Below are 26,471 nucleotides of genomic sequence, written 5' to 3'. Positions count from 1 at the left end.
ACTGATCAGAGAACTGTCGGTCATAATACATTTATGCATAATGCAAATTATGACTACTTTTGAATACCAGGAATCTATTGGAAGACTATCTCTAACATGTCATATTTTATGGAAATACATATACCAGTGCAGTGGATAGAGTGCAGAGCCTGGGTCACAAAGACCTGAGTTCAAAACAGGCCTCAGACACTTATTATGTGACCTTGGGCAAGTCACTAACCCTATTTGCCTCAGTTTCCTCATCTGTAAAATGAGCTGGAGAAGGAAATGGCGAACCACTCCAGTATCCTTGCCAAGAAAACTCCAAATGGAATCACAAAGAATGGAACACAACTGAACAACAACAAAAATACCATTAAGCATCATAGAAATATTTTCTTTATATGCAATATAATAAAACAAGGCATACAGGGAAATATTAAAAGTACAACATTTTTTTCAGTCAGCTTTGAGAGAGAGAGAAACCAACCTTTCCAGTTCTTTCTTTTGTCCTCCAAAAGCAATTACAGTTCTAATTGCCGCTAGGACCTCTTCAGCTACTGCTCCAGCTTTTGCATATGCTAATAATTCTTTATCAGTAAAGGAAGACAGTACCTGTTTGAAAAAGAGATAGAAAAATCCACTTTTGATCCCATGATTTAGAAACCCCCAATCAAATTCTCCTCTTTTGACTCATGCTGTTATGGTGATGACCCCTGGGTGTTCTTAAAGGTTATACCAGTGGAGGGCCACTTCTGGGAAGTTCAACGCAGCTGGAAAGACTCAGTGATGAACTGCTGTCTGAGAACCAGCCTAGCTAAGTGGTGAGAGGCACATCACCAGAAGACTGGCCACAGAATGATCTGACCCCAGCAACTATGGAAAGGTAGAGACGTTGCTATTTGAGTTGGTGGTAGGTACAGCCTAATTCAATTCTTCAAAAAACATTTTGGCCCAGTGGTTCTTAACCTGGATCCATGGAAAGAAAGAAAAAGAGAGAGAGAGAGAGAGAGAGGAAGGAAGATATGCACATATACAAGACAGATAGATAACTACATTTCAAAATAATTTATTTCTTTTGCAATTGTATATATTGTATTTTAAAACTTTTCATAACCTGTCCCCCCACCTTTCCAGTCTTCTTATACCTTACACCTTTCCACTTATTCTGCAGTCCAGTGACGCTGATCTCTTTGCTGTTCCTCATACCAGTACTCCATCCCCTGAGACTTTCACGGGTTGTGTTCCATGCCTGGAATTATCTGTCTCCTAGCTCTCTTCCAGTCTCAGCTAAAGTCCTACCTTCTACAAAAAGCTTTTCCTAGTCTTCCTTAATCTGAGGTTCCTTCCTTCTAAGATTATCTCTCACTCACCCCGTATATACCTTATTTGTACATCACTGATAGCATGTTATCTCCCCCAGTACATTGAGAGCGCTTTCAGAGCAAGGACTGTTTTTGTCTTTCTTTGTATTCCCAATAATTAGCCCAGTGCCCGGCACGCTGTAAGTGCTTAATAAATGCTAGCTGCTTGTCTTCATTTAAAAACGTCACCCTGAGAAGGGGTCCATGACATACAAAAAAGGCTAAAATATCTGGTTTAGGAAGTTATCACATCTATCCCTCTACACAAAGTAGCCATGTGCAACTTTTCTCTCCTGGATATTATGTAATGGGAGAGAAAGGGAGAGAGAAGAACTGTGTATACCTAAAGGCAATTTATGTAGGGCAGAGTCTATTATTACAGCTCGGCCGTGTTGGACCAGGAATGAAGAACAGAGGGCCGGGAAAGTCAGGTTGGTTTCAAAGGCTGCAAGCCTCGAGGAGATGCCTAATGCCAGGGGCAACAAAAAGCTTCCTTTGTCATCATCCATGGGGATGCCATCTAGCCAGCTACCTAGAAAGCCTCATTGATCTTTGATCTATCAATACCCTCTACTGCCATTATTGTAATTAAGTCAGTGCTCTAAAACTTTCAATTAAAACAAAAAGGGCTTTACATTTTAAACACCTTCTTAATTGTCTGTACCTAGACCAGCAATCAATCAAATACACATACACATTACCACATAGCCAATTAACTATAGTAGCTCTTATTAAACTTTTAAATCATTCAGATAATTCTGGGATATATTTATATACATATACATATACATATATGTGTGTGTATATACATACATATATACACATATATACACACATACATATACATATATACATACATATATACACATACATATATGTATATAAACACCATCTTTAGGTGGCCTGATAGAAAGAGCATTAAACCTTGAGTCAGAGAGACCTAAATTCAAATACTTCTTCGAACATGTACTAGCTGTGTGACCCTAAATAACCACTTAACCTTTGTCAGCCTCAGTTTCCTGAGGGATGGCAAAATGGGGATAATAATAGCACCTCTTTCACAAGGGTGTCAAAGATCAAATGAAATAACTTAATAATAATTGTTAACATTTATTTATAAAGTATTTTGTAAACTTTATGGCACTATATAAATGCTAGAAATTATTTAGAAATTTTCTATCCTTATCTACGCCAAAAAACTTTAAATTAATCAGATGCCCTCCTCCTTCCCCCACACACCACTTTTAATGGAAAAAAGCAAAATGACAAAACACATTAAAAAAAAAAAACGAACCTTGAACTGTTATCAGAGATTGAGCATATGTAAAGCACTTTGCAAACATTAGCTACCAAAACGCTATCTATTATTAGTGATTAGTAACATCCCAGATTTTTGTTGTAGGTCTGTGGACTTAACCTCCTCTCCCCATCCTTCTAAAGCATTAGCACTGTCTACTTACAACCAATATATAAATGAGGCAGTGGCCATAATGCCTCCCTGCCAGCCTCAGGGGCACCACATACACAGAGACTGTGTGACCTTAGGCAAAACATTAAACTCTCAGCACTCTAGACAACTTTCTAAGGCTATAAATAACAGAATAAAGGCTTACCTGTATTGATAGAAGGAGTTTCCCTATAGCATATTATAGGCCCAGACCAAAAACCAAACAAATAAATAATGAAGATAATAAAGGCTTACAGTAGCATAATGTTTTATAGTTTACAAAGCATTTTAGATATGTTATCATATTTTATTCTCTAAGGTAGAGAGGTAGAGAAGTAATATAAGATAGTTAAAAGAGCATCAAAAAACCTAGGTTCAAATCCTAGCTCTTCCCCTAAAGAAGATGTGAGACAATATTATTTAACTTCTCTAAGATTTTGTGTCATGGACCCTTTTGGTGGTGTGGTTAAACCTATAGAGCCCTTCTTTCCTACCAGTAAAATAAGAAAGTTGGCCTAGATTATCATTAAGATCACATCTAAGCTCAAAATCTCTGATCCTATGATTCTAGAGTTATTATTATGCTCGTGAGAAAACAAAGGCCCAAATATTTCTCAGTCACACACAAGTGGAAAGGACTAGGTTCAAATCTGCAACAGCACCTGTACACCACTTCTCCTTACTAAGAGGAATAGCACTATATAATATAGAAAGATAAGTTATGTTCATCATCCTGAACTTACTAAGTCAATAAAGTGAGCTAATTCATTTGGAATTGATTCCCCCCCCCCCACTTAATAGTATTATATTTTTCCCCATTACATAGACAACTAGTTTTCAACATTCATTTTTTTATAAGATTCTGAATTCCAAATTTTTCTCCCTCCCTCCCCTTCCCCTTTCCAAGACAGCAAGCAATCTGATACAGGTTATACATGTACAATCCTGTTAAATATATTTCCACATTAGTCATGTTGTAAAAGAAGAATCAGAACAAAGGGGAAAAACCATGAGAAGGAAAAAAAATGGTGAAAATAGTATGCTTAGATCTGCATTCAGATAGTTCTTTCTCTAGATGTGGATAGCATTTTCCGTCATAAGTCTTTTGGAATTGTCTTGGATCATTATGTTGCTGAGAAGAGCCAAGTGTATCATAGTTGATCATTACACAATGTGGCTGTTACTGTGTACGACGTTCTCCTGGTTCTGCTCACTTCACTCAATGTCAGACCATACGAATCTTTCCAGGTTTTTCAGAAGTCCACCCGCTCATCGTTTCTTATAGTACAATAGTATTCCATTATATTCATATACCACAACTTGTTCAGCCATTCCCCTATTGATGGGCATCCCCTCGATTTCCAGTTCTTTGCCACCACAAATAGGGCTGCAATAAATATCTTTGTACGTGTAGGTCCTTTCCCCATTTTTATGATCTCTTTGGGATACAGCCCTAGAAGTGCTATTGCTAGGTCAAATCATATGCACAGCTCTTTGGGCAAAGTTTGAAAGTGATTTTCAATCAACAAGGATGAAAAGAAAAAAACATGCTGTTTAACCACCATCACTTCACCAAAATGTCAATTAATCCATCAGTGAGGGATGATGTTGGTCCCTCGATTCCTCAAGCATCCCAGTACATTGGAGTTTATTTTAGGCATTATGTATTAGGCATTTTGAGAGGCACTATGGAGTAGAGGATAGAGCCTGCTTCAGAGTCAAGAAGATGAGTCCATCTCCAGCCTCTAACATGTACTATCTCTTTGACCACGGGCAAGTCCCCCAACCTCTTAGCTTCCCAGGTGACCCTTGAAGGCACCTTTCTCAGTGTCATGGACCCCTTTGGTGGTATAATTAAGTCTATGGACCCCTTCTCAGAAGAATGTTTCCAATCACAGTATATAAATTAACTAGCTTTACAAAAGGAAGCAAATTCTATTGAAATAAATTATCAAAATATTAAAGTAAGTTCACTGACTCCAGTTTAAGAACTCTTGTTCTTTGACTGAAACCTGAAGAACAGGGCTGCTTCACATTGGTAGAGAGTTTCCTCACTGATGAAATTACAGGTTCAGACCCCCCAAAATTACATATTGCATTGTTGCTCCATATACATTTGGTGTTGGACTGTCGCTGCACAACAAGGAACCTTAAGTATATACAAAGAACATCTAATACATCAGAGGTTAAATTGGGTTCGTGTCAGAGGGCCCACAACAAAATTCCACATCCTGGAAAGAGTGATGAAATAAAAGCCACACTCTAAAGTCAGTATATCATTTTTTCTAAATTTCTCCAACGATTATAGCCTGAATTTTCTTTGGACTTGGGTCCACTTCCTTCAGTCTTCCTTTATTTTAGCATCCCAAGGTTATACCTAGGGAATACAGAACTCAAGGCTAATCACACATGGTATGTTTCTCCCTCACCTTTAAAACATTTTCCACTGGTCATAATGAATATCAAGAACAGTCATCTGTTTGGGAAAATAATTCACCAAACAACAGCAATGAACTGAGAGCATCATAGTACATGCAAAGAAACTCTGCTTCTCCAGTCAGAGTACATGGGGCTCAAATGCTGCCTCTGACACTTGCTCCCCTCCCCATGGCATCTTTAGCAAGTCGCGTGACCTCTCTAGGCCCCAGTTTCTTCATCTGCAAAATGAAGAAATGGCGTCTGCGATCCCTCCCAGCTCTAAATTTATGACTCTGAAACCCCAAAGGCAGTTTTACTAGCTTTTCTCTGGCAACAGTGGGAAACCGGTGGACTCCTTGTATTTCAAAAGAGCTGTGATTTCCTCTATATGGATGGACACACACACACACACACACACACACACACACACACACACACACACACACACACACACACACACACACCCTTCCACTGATCTAGACTAAAGTCCCTCCTTGTCTCAGTAGCCAGGCTTCATGAGATTCTATGGCAGAAAATGACAAATGATGAAGTGTATTTCTGAGGATGAGAGTCCCTACACTTAACTCTCTTGGTCCTTTGATGGAGAATACACAATTGGTTCTGTATTCAAGGACTTTCTAGCTTGGCAGGGCCTCCCAAAGCTTGCCCTACATAGGTATGGCCTTACTGTAGGGTTGACCGGCAGAAGACTTTAGTGGAGGATAGGCTAGTTACCTAAATCAGCTTCGGGCTTCTTAATTTTTTAAGCACCAGTAGGGTGAACTTTCCTCCCCATATCTACTGCCCTACCAGCAGTATTACAGACCTTCCCTCCCCATCCCACCCCGATTTCCATCCCCAAGCTCAATGCCAAAAGCACAATTCTCCATGTTAGTAGTCTATCATTAGGATTTTAAAGAAACAGCAATTACAAATTTATAGCGTAATTTACAATCACAAAGATACACACACAGTCTCATTTGACTAACTATCAAGGAGACACCTCTGCTACGTCCCATCTATTCTTAATGGTAGAGCCAAAGCCCAGTGAACAGACAAGTCAGGGGGCTGTTGGTTTATTAAGTATGGCAGGTGTGTTTTATCTATGGGTGAAAAACACTTCTGTAAAAATTCACGGGTAGAATCTATCCCAAACACTAGAGATCTAATATGTATATACTTTATATTTATTGGTGTACATGTTACATCACTCCAATAAAACATAAGCTCCTTGAAAAAATTTTTTTTTCAAATTTTAAAAAAATTTACAGGTTTTACATACCTTTGCCCAGAGGGCAGCTGACGCGCCTAGGACAGGACTAATGGCCAGAATCACAAGTGTTAGCTTCCAGCCTGTTGCAAATCCAACTATAAAACCTGTGAGGAATGTTGCTACTGCTTGAAAGAGTAATCCAATTTTGTCTCCAATTCCATCGCTAATTTTGGAGACGTCACTAAAAGAAGAATATAAATACTACTGTCAAAAATCGTAAGTATTTAAATCATTTCTATTGGGTTTAAGATTATTTCTGATACTGTAAAATAGGGGTCAATGCTCCTTTTAATTTTTGTTCTACCAAGTTGAATACTTACTACACAGAGCTGTGACTCACAGGTGTGAATATGTATGTGTGGTCCAAAACAACTGAGCAAGGACCTTTCAGATAACTCAGGAGGTCTCTATCCCCAGGGGAAAAGTTAAGAAGCAAACCACCCATATTCACATTTATTTTTCATCATTATTGATAGGTCTAACAATGCATACCATCATATTAAAAAGCATACACCAAATGTGAGTTGTCAGCGTAATGAGGACAGGGTCAACTGCGTACACTCCATAATGTCATTCAACAATCACTATTAAGCACCTACAAGTATAAGCTCCACTTCATGATATACAAATAAATAAGAACACAGTTCCTGTCTTTAGGGCACTTACAATCTAGTAATTATTTCCTTCAGAATTAGTCAGATCTCTTAAAAACAGGAGGAAATTTTAAAGTCACTGAACAGAAAGAATCATCTTATAAGTTAAATATCCAATAATATGCTTACTCAGTCAGTCGAGTGTTCAGTTCCCCAACATCATGGACATCAAACCAACCAATTTCTTGGCGCATTATTGAATGGAAAAAGTTTTGTCTAATTTTCTTAACTTGTCGTCCAGCAGCTAAGGTCCAGAATGAAACTTGAAAGTAGGCAGCAACGAGCACCCCAAAACCTACTCCAGTATAATACAATGCATACCTGGAAAACACCAAAAAGCACTTCAAATATTTCCTTCAGTTAAAACAAGTCTTTTAGCGGTAATTTAACTGTTCCTACTCTCTCTCAATTTTCCTAATCTGACCATCTTTAAAAAGCAGAATGGGTTTTAAGCTGAGATAAATGTCAGCATCATTTGTTAGCTGTTACTCAGCTATAGAATAACAGCTCTCCTACCCCATTCTTGCTTAATTACTTTTTTTCTCACCATTAATGAGTAGGTGAGATGGCTTCTGCAGGTGGGCTAATGGAAAGAGATCCTGTCAGATAACTGAATCAAGGACGGTAATGTTCCCTACTGTTCTGGGATGCTCATCAAGCCCCATCCCAAATACAGGAAAACTTCTAGAAAAAAGGGTTTGCTCTGGGTCAGTACAACTGACCACTTTATTCCTCAAAAGGGTTTATTTCAATTCTTAAACCCAAATTCCATAATAATAAGTGACAAACTAGAGAAGTATCTTCTAACACCAACCCCCAACAATCCAGAGAAGCCAAACATTCTCTGGACTAGCTCTTCAGTATTTAAATACACACACACACATACACACACACATACCTCCACACACCATGAGGGCTTTATCAAACAATTCTTTTTAAAGGTGAAATGTCAGAACACCCAAAATGCAGTAGAATTGTATTAGAACTGAAGTTCACAATTTTTGACATTTCAGTATTCAGATGTGTGTGTGTGTGTGTGTGAGTGTCAGTGAAATTTGCACAAGTAGACAGAGAAGCAAAGAATAACATCTCAACATTGAGCTATAATTAAATACTTTATCATAATCAGGCATCTTGGCACATAGCCTTTCCCCAGAGGTTCTGAGGTAAATATAGCAGATGATTTTGATCAGGGTAATAAACCCTTGGTTAATGGATTACTCACCGGTGAATTATTACCCCAGTGTTGATAATTTATAGTAGAAGAGAGCTAAATAGATATTCCAAAGTGAGAAAAATACCAGTATTGCTCTGAAGTCTAAAGCAATCCCATGGTCCGTAATCCCATATATTTGTTAACTAGTTGTTTTTTTTTTTAAACAAAACAAGATTTAAAATAAATTCAAGCAGTCATTAGATGACTTCCATTTCAGGATAAATACAAAAAAACAAAAAATAAAGTTCAGATGTACATTGAAATTTCTGGTTTCCCCAAAAGGCTCAAATGCCTTTCAAATCCATCCTGCAACAGGTCTTATCTTTTGGACACCCTACCTTTTTTTCACCCCCTTTCTCATTTATTTTATGTATCTTCAGTACCTTCATCACAAGTACTAAATTAAAGTCTCTCTTAAACTTCTTAAATCATCAATCAAAAGGAAAACCAGGAACATGGAGGGAGAAAAAAGGTAGGGATGTGGAGGCAAGTTATTACTGGGGAGTTGGCTGTGGCTAAACAAAAATGATCATTTTACTTCCAGACGGCATCATCGTCATTATGAGTATGATGGAAAAAACCTGAGAGGCATACTAAAACTCTCTGGCTTCATAAACACATAAGAATTAAATGGTTAACCAAAATGTTTTTTAAAAAACAGTAGTAAGAATTTATTGTTGTTGTTATCAATAATTTTGAGACTGGGTCTCTGTCTCACTCAGGTTAAAGTATAGTGGCCATCGATGGGTCCAATTCCACTGATAATCAGTACTGGAAGTTTGCCCACTCTGCTTCCTAAATGAGCTGGTTCATTCCTCCTTAAGGAAGATGAGTGTCCCTTTGCTCTTGAAGGCTCATTATATTAGTGCTAAACCCAGTGCAACGCTCAATCTCCATTAGCCTTCAGAACTCCCAGTGCGCACACAATACACCAGCCTTAGCCTCCCTGAGTAGCAGGAATCACAGGCATGTACCACCACGTCGGGCAAGAAGCTATGTTTTTAAAAGCTATTCAACTTCTTTCATCAATATTCTACTAAGGGATAAACTAATACACTGGCTATTAAGTAAGGAAAATTTACCAAAACCTTAAATGAACATTATTTTGTAAACAGTCAAGGTTTCTTCTATTTTACACCAACAATATGACTACTGGTAATTTCCATTCTCTATTAGCGCAGCACAAACTGAAGGCATGATAACATTATCAGAACAAGTATAATAGAAACTTATCTGATACAAATAAGAAACATAGTTAATTACGTGGTCATTTCCTCCTCCAGTGTCTCGAAGGGATTTTTACCTCCACAAAAAAAGAAAAAGAAATATTTAAGTTAAATTTAAAAGACACAGAGAACCCTGTTTAGCCTTATATATGACATCTTTTAAAATACAGTTATTTAATATCACTATATTTCCACAAGTCAAAACTATGCCTGCTCTACTTTAAAACTTAAGTGTTAGGAGCACAAAATCGGCATAGTCTTTGTTGTACGTACTATCCATATTATATGTATAAATTACAACAAGATGGATAGATAACAATAATTCCATTTTGAAAGAGAAAAAAACTTTTCTGACTCATGTCTATATAAAGAAGTTATACCAACATATTAAAACATCAAATGCATATCTGGCATTTATGAGATTGTGGGCTTCAGATCATTACTTAACATTATATATAAACTGGTTTTTTTAAACCACGATACATTTTGGTTTGGGTTTTTGGTTTTTTCTTTTCAGTAGGATGTGTGATATTGATGGCATAGGTGAGGAATTCCCATTGTGGATAATTAACTTTTTTGCCACTTAAAGTCTTAGAGTCGTGTGGGTCACATTCATTTACCCAGTTCTATTATATAAAACCTCTAAGAGCTACCTAGGAGCAGGGTGTAAGAGAAAGAGCAGGGTCAAAAGATCGAGGTTCACGTCCTGTCTCCGACACTTACTAAGTAAAAGGTCTTGGACAAGATACAACCCCTCTGTGCTTCAGTTTCCTTATCTATAGAACAAGATAATACTTGGACCATCTAGAACTCACATGGTTGTTAATAAGCAATACACGTACTTGTAACTAATAACTAGACAAATGTGAGTTATAACAACCCATAAAGGAAAGGTTATTTGTGACAGTGTAGAAATAACTTTTTAACTCCGAACTTTAGAAAAAACTTTGAACTTTTAACCCTTACAAGAACAGCATTGGGAGCACTCAAGTTCCTAATGAGCTGAGGTTAGAGAAGAGGACTAAAGATAATGGAAAGGGGGTTAAGAAAATTATTGTGGCTTTACTTTTGTTGTTCAGTTGTTTTTCAACTGTGTCAGACTCTTCATGACCCCTTTGGGGTTTTCTTGGCAAAGATACTGAAGTGGTTTGCCGCTGCCTTCTCCAGCTCATTTCATAAATGAGGAAACTGAGGCAAGCAGGGATAAGTGACTTACCCATGGTCACACAGCCAGTAAGTGTCTGAAGTCAGGTTTGAACACAGACCTTCCTGACTCCAAGCCTGGCACTCTCTCCGTTGAACCACCTAGCTGCCCCTAGCAAAGTTTGAGGTCCTGCTAAAATCCCTAGGCTGTGTTTGAGTCAAGGGCTGAAATAAAGTCTCTTGACCACAGAAACAAGTCAGTTGGCTAAAGCTTTGGCAGGAGACTCTTCTAGTTGCTTCAGTATGTTATCTACAGCTGGATAAAAGTAGGAATTTCTAGTTCTCTGACACAGGTAATAGCTACCAGCAAAGTGGAGGACCAAGGACACCTCCAAGACATTTTCATCTAGCCTTTATCTTTAATATCATAACTTTATAACTATCGGGATCAGGATTTTTTCCCCTTCCTTCATTTGATGACAGGCACCAAAGCAAAAGACTTTTATCCCTGCTATCTTACTTGCCAAGACATATATACATACATATATACAGATGTATATACACATACATATATACAGACGTGTGTGTACATATATATACATACATAAATACACACACACTCTCTGGAATGCTTGCTCCAAAATGAACAAACTTGCTTTAATCTTTTTTACATTATTTTATCAGTTACATGTAAGCAAAAATTTTAAACTTTCATTTAAAAACAATTTTTAAGTTCCAATTTTTAAGTCCCTCTCTCCTTCTTCTCCCCCTTCCTTGAGAAGACAAACAATTTGATATAGATTATACACATCCAGTCATGCAAAATATTTCCATATTAGCTAAGTTAAACTTGCTTTAATCTTAAACCTTTTCCACTTTCACTTCCTCCATTACTGAGTCCTGGCTCTCTCGGTAACACCATATCCCTGGCTACCCTTTCCAAGTATTGCTTGCATGTTCATTCATTAGTTCCCCCAACCCTTGCACACATAGGTACTGGGACGGGGTCAGAATACTCTTTGCTGCCCCTCCATTGCCATTCCCAGACAATTTTCCCACGATCTTTCAGCAATCTCTCCTCCTTTGAGGTCCAACTATTCAAACTTATCATCCAACTCAGGTCCTGGTGACTGTTATCTATTGATTCGCCAGGGTAGTTTTCTTCTTTCATCACTGAATTCAGTATCTGGCTCATTCTCTCTCTCTCCATCCTAACTCCCTTCTTCATCCTAGGCGACTTCAACATACTAACTGATGTCTCCTAAATACCCCAATCTTCCAATTCCTCAGTCTACTCAGATCTCATGACCTGCTCCTCCATACCACCTCAGATGCACACAGAGATGGTTATAGCTTTGGTTTTGCCATCAGAGTTGCACTACCATGTTCATGAGCTCTGAAATTCCTTGAATTTATGACAAACTTTTATCATCCCATCTTTTCCTTTCCCTTACAACACCTGATCCTGTTCTTCTTTTTGACCTTGACTTTGAGCCCCTCGGCCCCTTAGTTATTTCCCGGATGGTAACAATTCTGACTTGGTTATATGTTCCTTCTCTAACTCAACCTCATGGTAAGTTAGTCGAATAATAAACTATCTTCGATGTTCAAATACATTGCCCCTTTTGCTACTGCTTGCCAATCACTCCTCAACCTCAACCTTGGATTAGGACTCTCACCACCCACCTCCCTCAATCCTATTCATGAGCTCCTCAAGAGTCAGAGAAAATGACTGAATTTCATTGACTGGGTCCATGACAAATTTATGTTTCACAATCTCAATTGGACCTTCCCTGCAACAAAACAAACCTTATAAATCTCCCTAATTAACCTGCTGTTCCACTCACCATAGCAACCTTTCCATGCTTATCCCTTCTTGAGCTCTGCACTCTCTCAGCTAAGGACCATGCCTCATACTTTGAAGAACTGTGGCCATTCACTTCCTCTTCTCCTATCTTCCTCATCTTAAATCACATTCCTCCAATTCTTCCTTCACCTCTGTCTCAAATGAATATGCACTTCTTCTCCTTGAGACAAAGTCAGCCCCTCAACAAGTACCCTTCATCCCAACCCCTCCCATCTTTTCCACTGCATTACTTCTTCTATCATCCACATGAACTCTCTAACCTTCAATCTCTCTCTCTCTTTCTCTCTCCCCTCCCCCCTCTCTCACTTATATTGTCCCACCTATCCTTAAAAACCCCTCACTTGACCTAACCATCCCTTCTAGCTACCATCCTTTTTTTCTCTCTTCCCCTTCTCGGACAAACTCCTTAAAAGACCATCTATATTGTTGCTTTTATTTCCTCTTGTCTCGTTCTCTTCTAAACCCTTCACAATCTGCTTCTGACTTCATCATTCAATTGAAACTGTTCTCTCGAAAGTTACCAGTGATCTTTAAATTGCCAAGTCTAATATCCTTTTCTCAATCTTTAGCCTTCTTGAAGTTTCTATTTTTATATACTATTGATGATTCTCTCATCCTGGATAGTCTGTCCTTTTTTATTTTGTTTTCCTAACACAGCTATCTCCTGGTTCTCCTCCCACCTGCCTGACCACTTCTTCTCAGTCTCATCCAGTTCACACTCATTAATTAGGGTGTCCCCTAAAGGTCTGTCCCAGGCGCTCTTTTCTTCTCCCTCTGTACTATCTCGTTTGGTGATCTCATGAGTTCCCATGGGCTGGACTGTCATCTCATACAAGTCCCTAGATTCTCTGCCCTTGAGCCCCAGTCTCACATTAGCAACCGCCTTTTAGATATTTCAAAATGGATGCTCTCTAGGTATTTAAAATCCATCCTGTCCAAAATAAACTTCTTATCTTCCTCTTTCAAATCCTCCCCTCTTCCCAATTTTCCTATTACTACTGAGGTTACCACCAGTTGCCTTGTTACCCAGGCTCACAACCTCCATGCTATTTTTGACTTCTCACTCACACTCATCCCATGAATTCAATGTGTTGGATACCTTCACAATATCTCTTGTATATGTTCTCCTTTCTCCACATAAACAGCTGCTGTCGCAGTGGAGGCCCTCAACACCTTATGCTTGGACTATAACTATAGTCTTCTGGTTGGCCTGCCTGCCCCAAGTCTCTATCCACTCTAATCCATCCTCCACTTGACTGACAAAGTGATCTTCTTAAAGCACAGCTCTGATCATGTCATCTACCTCCTTATTACCTATGGGATCCAAAAGAAAGTCATCTTGTTGGCATTTAAAGGCCTCAAGAGCTTAACTACTTCCTGCTTCTCCACTCTTCTTATACTTTATTCCTTTCTATGTACTCTGTGACCTAGCTACACTGGGCCACTTGCTATTTCTCACACAAGACACTTCATCTCCTGACTCCATGTCTTTTCACTGGTTGGCCCACATGCTTGGAATTCTTTTCTTCCTCATCTGTGCTTCCCAGTTTTCTTGGCTTTCTTCAAGACTCAGCTCAAAGCCCACCTTCCTAAAAGATCCTTCCTGCCTGCCATTCCCCCCTACCCCCCACTAACAGTGACTTGCCTTTGAAATTAATTTTCATTTATCATACATACACACACACGTATATGTTTAATGTGATTCCTTGGAAGGCAGAGACTCTACTTTTGCTTTTCTTTATACCCCAGCACTTAGCACAGCCTGACACATAGTAAGAGATTAAAATGCTTGTTGGCTGACTGACACTTTGATCCTCTAGGGGGAGTGTAAATCATGCTTGGATTACTGCAATGGTTGAAGAAAAGTGGACATCACCTCTTCAGCATCACTGTTCTTTATCAGGTGATTGTCACTTTCTAGTATTGGGGCAGAGGTCTTCGCCAAGGGAATTCTGACATCCTCAAATTTGGCTCTATTTCCTACAATTTCAGTCTCTATCAATAGCACTATCATTTTTCCAAATCCCCAAGACTCAAAAATCTCAGAGTTATCTATGATTCACCACTTTACTCCTATATTCATTCTGTCCCCACAACCTATTTACTTTTTTTTTAAATTCATTCATCTGTTTTACATTCCTCCCCTGTGTGACCTCCTGGGCAAGTCACTAAATACCTATATGCCTCAGGCAATTCCATGGGACTTATCTACTAAATTACAACTGGGGTCCAGTGTGCATTGATAGAGAGAGCCCTCATTCCTGAACCACACTAACTTAATCTCAGACTTTGAATGCATTCACATATCTTCCTCCCTGTTTCCATTTCTACCTCCCCTCCATCCCCTTTCCACTCCCACCTCCCACCAGTCCCTCTTTACCTCACAACTAGGTTAACAGTTCCCTGGATGAAATCTTCTATTCTCACACTAATCTATCCTGAATTCAGCATCCTAAATTCATCCTGTTAACCAACTAATTTTGAAACACAACTTTCATTACTTTATCCCCCTTGTTAAAAAATAAAAAACTTTTAACAATTCCCTCTTGTTCCTACTAAATCTAAATTCCTTAATCCATCTTTCAAAGTACTCCATAATCTGACCCACTTTGCTCATAGAATCTCATTTCTCCTTGCTCCCCTTTCACGCACCTTTCACACTAATAAGACTGATTTCCCTCTTTCCCACAAATACATCAAGCTCATTCCTGCCCTCATGTCCCTCACCCTGCCTGGAACACCATCTTTCCAATTCTTTTCCAGGCTAAATACTACCTAGCTCTTCTTCTTTCTTCCATTAAACAGTTAATAAGCTCTAATTTTTCCTACAATATTGATGATCTGTATCACACACTTTCTTATTAAATTATATACTTTCTTCCATTACTGGTATAGGGTTAGAGTTCTGTCTAGAAATAGAAGGAATTTTAGAAACCATCCAGTACAATCCCCCTCATTTTAAAGATGAGGAAACTGAGGCCCAGGGAGGCTAAGTAACTTGTGTCTCTTGCTGTCAAGTAGGTTTTAAGTTCCCCAAGTAGAAGTCTCACATCTTCTAATGCACTATCCTTCATGGCATAATGCTCAATTAACACTTGGCTGTTTTACTTGGAAACTAGGTGGTACAATGGATAAAATGCTAGACTGGCAGTCATGAAGACTAGTCTCACGCACTTAGTAGTTGTGTGACCATGGGCAATTCAACCTCTGTCTCCCTCAGTTTCCTTAACCATAAAATTGGTATAATAATTGTACCTACACCCCACTGTTGTTATGAGGATAAAGTGAAATAATATTTATAAAGTGCTCTGCGAATCTTAAAGCACTTTATAAACACTATTTTTATTATGTTTCGATGAAAACAATAATAATACTGCCAACTCAAGGTGATGGGATACTTACTTGAATTACTCCACACTACTCCAGTAGTTTCATTTCTGTTTCCCATATTTGCAAAGCTATCTGTCATGTCCCCAAAAATTAGCATCATGAGAGGGAGTCCTGCTCCATGTATAATGGCTGCAGCTGTTCCCAGCACCATGTATAACTTATCCAGCCAATCTGAATATCGAAACTGGAGGAGAAAACATATAAAACAGGAAAATTAATTAGCACAGTTACACAGATGAAATCTTAAGTCTCCACTGAGTTCTAAAACTGTCCTTCAAGTTCAATTTACTTGCTCATCTTTTTTATTATACTATGTTATGAAAATGCTTGTTTTATTACCTAAATTAAAAATAAAATAAATTTTTAAAACTTTAATTTACTTGCTCATCTTTTCTCATAGGGCTCAAATGGAACAGGGCATAGAAAGAGAGAAACAGGATTTAAAATCATCACATCAGCAGTATGTCTCATAGACCTTATGAGCTAGATTCAAAGCTCTTTTCTTGAAGAAGTATTCCTTTAAAAAGTATAGACATTATTCTATTCATTTATTTTGAATGTTCAAAGAGGGAAAAATGGTTGAGTCCCTCTAACAAAGATACAATTTATTCTAGGCATCTGACTTAAGTTATAAAATAGCAGAGCTCGTTAAAGAAACCTTTTTAATATTAGACTTTGATTTTAAAATGAAATGGAGTAAATTAAAATAGTTGTCAGAATGACTTTTTCCATATCAGAGAGTCATACACTATGAATACATCGTTTATGTATCCACAATCTCTCCTTATTACAGAAGAGCCACATAAAAGAAAGAAAGGAAGGAATGAAAGATGGGATTATGAACTAAGTAGGAAGATTTAGGAAGCAATTTACATCTTTTCTTAGATACATCTTAAGTAGTTAAAAAGATCGAAGGTAGAGAAAGACCAGGAGAGCAGATTGTTGTGGAGCTGAGGGTGAATTCTGAAGCTTTATGATACCCTAATTAGGTGGTTTCTAGGCTTTGATACAGATGACAGCAGGTTGCCAGGATAAACAGAGATCTCAAAGGTCTATTTAAAGAGCAACTCCATGACTTAGTAAGACAAAGTGGTTATTAGGAAGTCAGGATTCAAGGAAGGGTAGCAAGTAGTCAAAAGCCCAGGGCCAAAATTTAGGCAACCATCATAAGGTACTACTGTACACAACACAGTAGCAACTCTTGGTGTTCCTTTACTTATTATGTGTCTCCTGGTATGGGATGAACCACTCGCCAAATTGAATTAGCCTGGGGGGGGCACCTGACTAAAGTGTGGAAAAAGCAAGGAGAAGCCAGGGACATTTCTTAAAGCAGGATGAGAAAAATTAGAGTTAAACACAATTTTTTTGTTTGTTTGTTTGTTTTGGGGGGAGGTAAGGATAGTTGGAATTAATTGTGAGAAGGGTACTTAAAGTATAACTAAGCATCTTTTTTAATTTTTAAAGTTTTACTTATTAACCTACCTCAAAATAGTATTTAAAGTTATGTAGCTTTATCAGTTTCTTTATTTGTAAAATTGGTATAATAATTGCACCTACCTTCCAAAGTCGTTATGAGGATAAGATGAAATAATATCTGTAATGTACTATATAAATATTATTATTATATTCAATTAAAACAATGATAATAATACCATGATGGGAAGCTATCTGAATTTCATGTACAGGGTACTGAAGAGAGTATCTTCATAAGAGCAAACCTCAAAAACTCAAATCTACGAAAAGTCTAAAAAATATGGCGCTCCAGGGGCTCGTCTGACACTGTTCTTACTTAGATTCTGCTTAAACTAAAAATAAATCATTGTTTCATTTCATAGATACCTTTTACTAGTCACAAGCTTTATCTTCATCCCTTTGTCTTTTCATCGGTGTACACATACCAAAGGAGGATTCAGATGGCAAAGCTCTGGGTAATGCTAGTCAGTCAATAAACAGTAGGCTGATAGAAGAGCTACGCACTTACTTTTGCATATTCTGCCTTTGATAAGGTGGTGTCAAATGGAAAACACAAACTTTTACTCTTAAGTAAATATTTTATCTACCGCCACTGAGAGTAGAGAAATGAGAAAGAAATCATTTCCTCCTTTTACTTCTCTTGACTTAGAAGCCAAGTCAAGTCAAGTCAATGAATCATCAAACGCATACTGCGTGCCTACTCTGTGCCAGGCACCATGCTAAGCATTGTCTTTCCTATGGTGTAACATAAATTACTGATGGGGAAAAGAAGCAATATGCCAGTCAAACTCTATCTCTTCTCAGAAGCAGATTAAATTCTGTGCACCAAATGACTAAAAATAAGGCATGATCAAGTTCTCTGAATTAATAAGGACCAGTGGGCATCTTTGGATGTTCCTGTTTGCATATGCTTTATGTTAATTGCATCAAAACCTCAGAACATTGCAGAGCCTCCAGGATTAGGCCTAAAACCACTTTAGTTGGCCTAATTAGCCATACTCAAGGGAAACAAAAAAAATGAATACCAATTGTTCATCCTATGATATCTACACAGTTACACTGTTTTTGTTGTCTAGTGGTGCGCAACTCTTTATGACCCCGTGGGGTTTTCTTGGCAAAGATACTTAAGTGGTTTACCATTTTCTTCTTCAGTAGATTAAGGTATAAAACAGAGGTTAAGTGACTTGCTCAGAGTCATACTGCTAGTTAGTATCTGAGGCTAGATTTGAACTCATATCTCCCTGATTCCAGGCCCAGCGCTCTATCCACTGAGCCACCTGGCTACCTCCAGACAACTGCACATGCAGACAATCTATAATACTTAGCCATGACTGCAAGTGAGGTTAGGCCCAGAATTGTACAGGAGGATGAAAGGGTACTTGCCTTTGGGAAACTGCAGACTGTTTTTTAACACAAAATTTCTTCCTGAACCAAAGCCTCATTTTTTAAATACCATTATTCTTTATCATTTAGTCATTTCAGTTGTGTATGATACTTCATGACCCCATTTGCGAGCGGTTTATGTAGCTCATAAAACTCCCCATTTTATTCTGAGTATAATATAACAACCCCAAAAATATGACTTAGGACTTTCAGACTGAAGCAGACAAGTGATTTTATACTATTATCTCCTCACAAATTCTAAAGGGACAAAAATAGAAAGCAGACACTGAAGCATCAACATGTCTATCATAGGATAATGGAGATATTAATAGGGAAAAGTCCTAACTTCCAGGGTTCAGTTAATTTGGTTATTATCTCATAACCTCCAATTACCTGTATACACATTTAGTAAGCTGCCTTAACAAAGGGCCTATGTTACTTCTGAGTTCTTCATTAAAGTTGAGAGAGATGATGCTGCTGTGTGAAGTCTTCCCTGCGTGGCTGATTAGGGTCTAAGTTATGGTTGCCATTCATTATCTAAACCTTCAATATCCTAAATACAGCAAGGAGCAAGTCAGGAAACATGCCAACAACACTCACAAAATTCCTGATCTCATCTTCAGGAGATCATCGGCTTACACATTTAAAGATGGAAAGGCTCTTATTTCATATGTTCTCACTCCCTCATTTTATAGATGAGGAAACAGGCCAAGACAAGTTAAATGATTTGCCCAAGGGAACCCAGTAAATGGCAGCTAGGATTTCAACTCAGGTCCCATAACTCTAAGTTCATCACTCTTTGTACTGCACCATGCTACCTCCTAAGACAAGAGTTACTCTTTATTAACTCTACAAGCTCCCTGCAGCAATTGGGATAAAAAAGTTACATGGCCTTTGTAAATCCCAGATACTCTTGGCAGTTCAGCATATAACTTCTGTTAAAGGAGAAAAGTAACGATATGGTCCAAAAAGTGAATAATTATTGATTCTTCTCATCAATATGAGTAACAAGGAAGTGGACTCCAACCTACCAAAGTCTCAAAGCTGTTGCCCAAAAAGAAAACTCAGCCATCACTCTTCCTTTGTGAGACTTTCTTTCTTCCCTAGCCCCATGCTTGGATTGATCCAGCTAAAGATCACAGTCCTGGAATCAAAAGAGCCAATGGAGATCACCTAGTCTCACCCCCTCATTTTACCAATGAGGAAAATGAGATTCAGAGAGATGAAGGACCACACAGGTAGTAAGCGGCAGAGTTGAGATGACTAATGATGCACAGATTTAAAAAAGAAGGTAGAGCTAACTGAATCACAAGTAACCAATAGGTACAGTGGTTAGACTGTTGGACTTAAGAGATAATAATAACACCTTAATTAGTACAATGTCTGATAGGGTTATGAAGATCGTGTCTCCCCCTTGCTTAATGATCTCCTGTGGCACCCTATTACTTCAAGGATCAATATAAAATCTTCCATTTGGCTCTTAAAGTTCTCTGTAACCTGGCCCTTTCCTACCTTTCTAGTCTTGTACCTTACTCCAATCCACACACTCCATGAACCATTGATACTGGTTTTCTTGCTGTTCCTTGTACAAGATATTTCCCATCACAAACCTCTTGCAATTTCACTGGCTGTCCCCTGTACCTGGAATTCTCTCTGTCCACATTTCTGCCTCCTGGTTTTCTTCAAATTTCAACTAAAATCCTAACTTTTACAAGAAGCCTCCCCTTAATTTTGGTGTTTCTCCCTGTGATTATGTCCAATTTACTCTGTTCGTGTATAGATGTTTGCATGGTGTCCCTCCCATCAGACTGTGAACTCCTGAAGGTATGAACCGTTTTTGCTTTTCTTTATATCCCCAGAATAACAATATATCTGGCATATAGTAGGTACTTAATAAAAGCTTGTTGATATAGCTCCACTGAATGAGAAAATAGGTAAGGTACTTAGTAAACCTTAAAGGGCAATATAACTTTAGCTATGATTATGACTTTGGCCACAATACTCTACATTCTGTAATTTTTATACATCTTACCAGAGGTTAAATAAAATCAATACAATTCAACAAGCATTTATTAAGTATTTACAATATGTGTACCACACGTAGAGCTAGCTACAGGGAAGACAAAAACAGTAAGAGAAAAAATCTCTGACCTCTAAAAGCTTACTTTCCCTTTGGATCCTGTACTTACGACCTCTCCTAAAACAATATGATCTCCAGCTAAATGCTAGCATAAGCGTGATAAACATAAGCATGAAAAGAAGAAAATCTGTTTGGAAATGTTTTCTATTTTGAATCACAAAGAGACCAATAACTCACCATTGCAAATACACTAACAGTTGGCTGTTTTTCTTTTTTCTTGCTTTTTTTGCTGGAAAAAAAAAAGGACCAGAGAAGACATTGATCATTCTACACTTAAGGAAGAGAAAAAATACATTTCAAAACTTAATTACTTAACTAGCCTGGTCATGGCAGAAAATTAAATTTGCAACTTAATTACATTTAAAAAACCATTGATTTCTTTACCAGCATTTGATGTCAGAATAGTTGTTTCTAGTTTACTTATTTTAAAGTAAACATCCAGAATTCCTGGTATATTTGTCATGTATGTTTCCCATAGAAGATTTCCCATATATCCTACTTGGAAGTTAATGTTCTATATCATATCACTATGTCCAAATGGGTGCAGCCTCAAGAAATACAGTTTACCACTATACAGACATATTTAAAACACACTGGAAGTTTATTTTAATTTAATAAAAATCAATTAAAAAGACAAAATTAGCTAGTAAATCATTCACCCAGGAAACAAAAGTATCACACCTTAAAGATTTAATTTTTAAAAATGTAAAATAAAGATCATTAAATAATAATGGCAAAAACCACAACTTCAGATTTATTTAGCCCTTTAAGGTTAACAAAGTACTCTCCTCACAATTCTGTGAGGTAGATCATGTAGGTATTATTATCTCCTTGTTATGGAAACTGAGGCTTTGAAAAGCAAAGTTATTTGTCCATTATACAAGTTAGCAAGTATCTGAAGCAGCAATCAAACCCAAGTGTACTGACTCCAAGTCCAGTGGATCTTCCACGACATTAGACCGCTTCCCTTTGAAAGTATCTAACACAATACCACATCACCCTCCCATCTCAAAAAAACCTCAACAATCTCAGAACAGCACAACTAGAGATGATAGAAGAAGAGGTAAAAGGGGGAGAGCTGAACATCCAATTTTCTGTCTACTCTGATTGTTGAATGCCTTGCTAATGCCTCAAGGGGAATCATATTACACTAATGCCTAAAACATAAATGGGAGAGATAAGCCAGGAAGAGAACAAACCACTTAAATAATTTAGGCCTAAAATGATTTCTCTCATTTGGAAACTTAGATGACTCTAGCTTATATTTTCTGAATATTTACCTCAAATATCTCTTCTTCCCTTGACTAATAGGGTCCTGATAGATATGAGATGTGATATGCGCATCACATAAGTCTATCTTATCCCAAGAACAAAAACAAACTGAATTGGTATATATGGACAGAGCTGACACTAACTAGCTGTTCCACAAGAGGCATGTCATAAACTCTCAACCTCAAGATCTTCATTTGCAAAATGGGGATAATCTAACGACTATCTCACGGGGTTGTAATGAGGCCCAAATGAGATCATTCATGTGTCAAGTGCTTTGCAAACTTTAAAGCACCACATGTCAGTTTTCATTAATAATTATTTAAATATATTCCTGAAACCCAAGATAGACTATCATACCAATAGAAGTTATTACTAAAAAGGGACAGGTCTATAAACAGTTGAAAGCTTTTTTTCCCCAAAAGCACATAAGCAAGCATTAAGAGGAGAAAGCCAATACTAAAAGAGATTCTTCATTTTTGTTTCCCTGACTAGGAAAAATATAATTATCTTCAGAAAAAATTAACTTGCATCATTAATTTTTAAAAAGATGTTAAAGTTTAAAAACTAGAATTAACAGTGTGTATAACATTTCTGACAAAAGGTTATATGACTCAGTTGGAAGAATTCTATAATGGTCCGATAATAACAACAGACATATGATGTTTACCACCCCCGATGGCCTACTTCTGATATCATCTCCAGGAAGCTCACCCTAACCTGTCTAGCTGAAGTGATCTCCCCTCCTCTAAAATCTCATAGAACTTTGAGTGTGCCACCGTTGCGGCATTTATCACATACCATCTTAAGTTCTAGTTAATATAATATATGAATATATTTATCTTTTCCTTTACTTTTAGCTTCAAAGAGTTTGTTGTAACATTGCTCACTCCAAAATCTGCCCCCTCTCCCAGCACACTGTCTTGCACTGGAGAGTGGAGTGGAGGGAGAGAACACTATAAAAATGCTAGATAAATGAATATTCAATAGTACTGAAGGCACCCAAAAAACTACATTTAAAATAATTGTAAATAAAGAGAGAGATGACATTACCAAAAAGATGAAAAAGATTTCAGTTACTTATCTTTGTTTGAGGTCACTATTTAACTCAAAGCAACAGATTACAGCTTAAAAATGAAAGGATGTAGATAGACTATGAAAGGGCTGAATAGAAAATTAAGATATTTATTTGTAGGTTATTTCTATTCTGTGGTTCCAACCACATTTTCCCCTAAAACTTCCTAAGTTGAATTTTACTAAATCTGACCTCAACTAGTTCTCTAGAAATATATGTTTTAAACATGTTTACAAAGGCTTTTAAAAATTAAGCAAAGCACTTCATGTGACAATTATTAGATTATAAATTACTTGAGGACCTTTCTTTGTATTCCCAGCACTTATTACTACAGTGTCTGGCATATAATATACACTTGATAAAATGTTTGTTTGACTTATTTACATCAGATGTTTTTCTGAAAATTATAATACATTTTTTTCAAATGTAATCACTTTAAAATCACTAGAAGAAATCACTTTTTTAAAATCTTTCTTTTTTTAGGCAATTGGGGTTAACTGACTTGCCCAGGGTCACACAGCTAATTAGTGACAAGTGTTTGGTCTGAGGCCGGATTTGAACTCAGGTCCTCCTGACTTCAGGGCCAGTGCTCTCTCCACTGCCACACCTAGTTGCCCCAAGAAACCACTTTAAAAAGTAAAGCCTGGTAGGGGGCAGCTAAGTGGCGCAGTGGATATCCAGCCTCAGACCAAACACTAGCTTGTTAGGGCAAGTCACTTAACTCCAATTGCCTAAAAAGTAAGCGTGGGATGATGAATCCGTTCACAAAATGAAGCCTCTTTCTATAAAATGAATAAAATCACCTCCCTAACATACCACTTTATATATGGATTTTTGTCCAGTATATTGGATTTCTTTGTGTAAGGTACAGGTGTACTAGAAGAAGCTCCATAATGCTTCAAGAATTTTGGCTATCTAGACAGAAATGTATCTTCTTTCACTAATCTTGTGGTGCCCACATTTCCAGTTCTTAATGAGGTAGGAGTTACTAGCTTGCCAAGTGTGGCTTATTTTAGCACAGGGGTAGGGAACCTGCGGTCTTAAGACCACATGTGGCTTTCTAAATTCTTAAGTGCGGCCTTTTGATGGAATTCAAATTTTACAGAACAAAATAAAAGGATTTGTTTTGTAAAATATGGATTCGGTCAAAAGGTCACACTTAAAGATTTATAAGGCCACATGTGGCCTTCAGGTATCAGGTTCCCTACCCATTTTAGCCTATCCATGGAAATTCCAAACTACAAGCTCATTTACAATCTTTATTCACGTTAGGTTTTTCTAATGTCATATCCCATGCCTTACTAACAATAGACATATTTTTCAACATAAACCTATTTTTTTGGTCAGACTATATCAATTGAGAACATATCTATAGCATTTTAAAAGGGTGAATCTTTTTATCTTAATTCAATATCCCCACAGACTGGAAGGAGGAGAGATGTGTCATAAAGCTAATTTTTGCATCAGCATTTTGTTTTTACCTTTACAGTATCTCAAGTTACTCTTTTTCTCTTGTACTCTAATAATAAACTTTCAGTATTACCTGAAAACATCCTCTCCAGTCCTGCCTCATTTCTCATCCTTCCTCTCACCACTCTTTGGCCTTAAAAGCACAAATACACTTAAAAACAAACCCTGTGCTTTCTCCCCCTTCCCCTTTAAGGATTTCTTCCACAGAAGCCAAGGATATTAGTCACCACTTTAAAGTAGCGTACCAGAGTTTTCCTATTTATATCATCCCCTCAGTAGATCTGAATTTCAGGGAGCCCGTGACTCTGCACGTTTATGGCATGGGGCTGTTTCGCTCTTGCTCAGACAGGAAATGACAAGTTCATTTCTAAAGTAATGCTGAGAAAGTTAAGCACGCTAACAAACATTCAAAGCTCTGGGTGTGCGTGTGCGTGTTCCCAGAATCACACGCATCTACGTGAACCTCTTTCCAACCACTGAAAACTATTTACAAAGGATGTTGATTGTGGTGTTTTTTTTTTTTTAAATCAAACTAGGAAGCAGACCTCAATTACGTTTTTTAAGACAATTTTATCGCAAGAATGAAAAAAACTACGACCTTTTGCTATCGGATTTCGAGTCCGTCTTGTCTTCGGTGGGGATTCCCGCCGATCCATTGCTTCCGCCTTCCCAACTCATCTCAACCTTAAAAGAAAATACATCGAGAAAATAAGATTAAAACCAATTGCTTTTTCGCGCTAAACTGATGGGAAGCACCCATCCTGTGTGGTAAGAACACAGAAAGATGCCTCCATCTCAACAGAGAGTGTGATGGAAAGTGATGCACGCCCACGCCGGCACCCGCCGCAGCTCGCACTTATTATCTAAGCTCCAGCCTCTCCCCGGCGCTTCGAAGTGAATTGCGAAGTCAGAGCTACCGGCCGCTGGAGAGACAAAGTCCAGCCGCTTCGTGGTGCGGCTGATCTCAGGAGCCGAGCACAGGGGAAGCCGCATGCTCACCTTCACGCAATTCTTCATGGAGCAGGCTTAGGGCTAGAACCCAGGGCTGCCCTCCGCCCCTCCCGCCCAGGCCAGGGCTGCTCTTCTTTTACAGTGCCTGGGGGGGGGGGGGGCCCAATGAGGGGCTGGAATGGGTGGGGGGTTCAACTTGGGGCACCCTCTCTCCGGTCCTCAGTTTGCTCACCTGTGAAGGGATCCCTGCCGCTGTAAACGCTAGGAGCCTAGCATGTCCCAACTTCACCCTTCCCCTCTGAACCACAGCTGGCTGGCTGGAAAGGGGGCTGGACTTTGCTCACAGCCGCTTCACCCCCAGCCTCCCCCACCACTCTGTGTTGTTAGCCCAGGCCCTGCTGAAGACTCCTGTTTCTCCTCTTCTTCCTCCTCCTCCCCCTCTGTCCGACTTTTCCAGGGGTTTTGGGTGTACTCCGTTCCCTGGAAAGCAGCACTCCGCAGGTGCAGAAACCACCACTCCAAGGCATGGGCCAGAGGCTCCTCCCCTGCTAGTGCGCTTTGCCCGGGCACTGCCCTGCGGCAGATGTTGTGACCTGAATGACTCCAGAGGCCGACCTCAGCAAGCACACCTCTGCCACCTCTGCCGCCGTCCTCTCCCCCTGACCTTTTAAAACCCCGGGACTGGAAGGGCTGCCCGTCCTCTCGCCGGGCTGCCCGTCCTCTCGCCGGGCTGC

The 26,471-nt window shown here is 38.5% G+C and overlaps 1 protein-coding gene across 2 annotated transcripts in view; it reads right to left on the bottom strand.

The window, feature by feature from the left end:
* ABCB1 (ATP binding cassette subfamily B member 1) overlaps positions 1–26,471 on the bottom strand; it is an 81,593-nt gene that overhangs the window by 54,919 nt on the left and 203 nt on the right. Inside the window, exons 1-8 of one of the 2 annotated variants that reach the window (XM_027847907.1) lie at positions 25,970–26,059; positions 25,385–25,470; positions 21,150–21,201; positions 15,989–16,160; positions 9,614–9,653; positions 7,264–7,455; positions 6,491–6,662; positions 470–594 (exon numbers count right to left, since the gene is read on the bottom strand). In XM_027847907.1, coding sequence (XP_027703708.1) covers positions 470–594; positions 6,491–6,662; positions 7,264–7,455; positions 9,614–9,653; positions 15,989–16,160; positions 21,150–21,201; positions 25,385–25,464 — 833 coding nt within the window. In that variant the 5' untranslated portion in view covers positions 25,465–25,470; positions 25,970–26,059. Of the gene's footprint in view, positions 1–469; positions 595–6,490; positions 6,663–7,263; positions 7,456–9,613; positions 9,654–15,988; positions 16,161–21,149; positions 21,202–25,384; positions 25,471–25,969; positions 26,060–26,471 lie in introns of those variants that run through there. The other variant, XM_027847906.1, reaches the window with a different exon arrangement.

This window comes from Vombatus ursinus, unplaced genomic scaffold (assembly GCF_900497805.2).
Source record: "Vombatus ursinus unplaced genomic scaffold, bare-nosed wombat genome assembly UNPS02005459.1, whole genome shotgun sequence".
In the NCBI taxonomy this organism is placed as follows: Eukaryota; Metazoa; Chordata; class Mammalia; order Diprotodontia; family Vombatidae; genus Vombatus; species Vombatus ursinus.
This window is presented reverse-complemented; position numbering and strand designations above follow the sequence as displayed.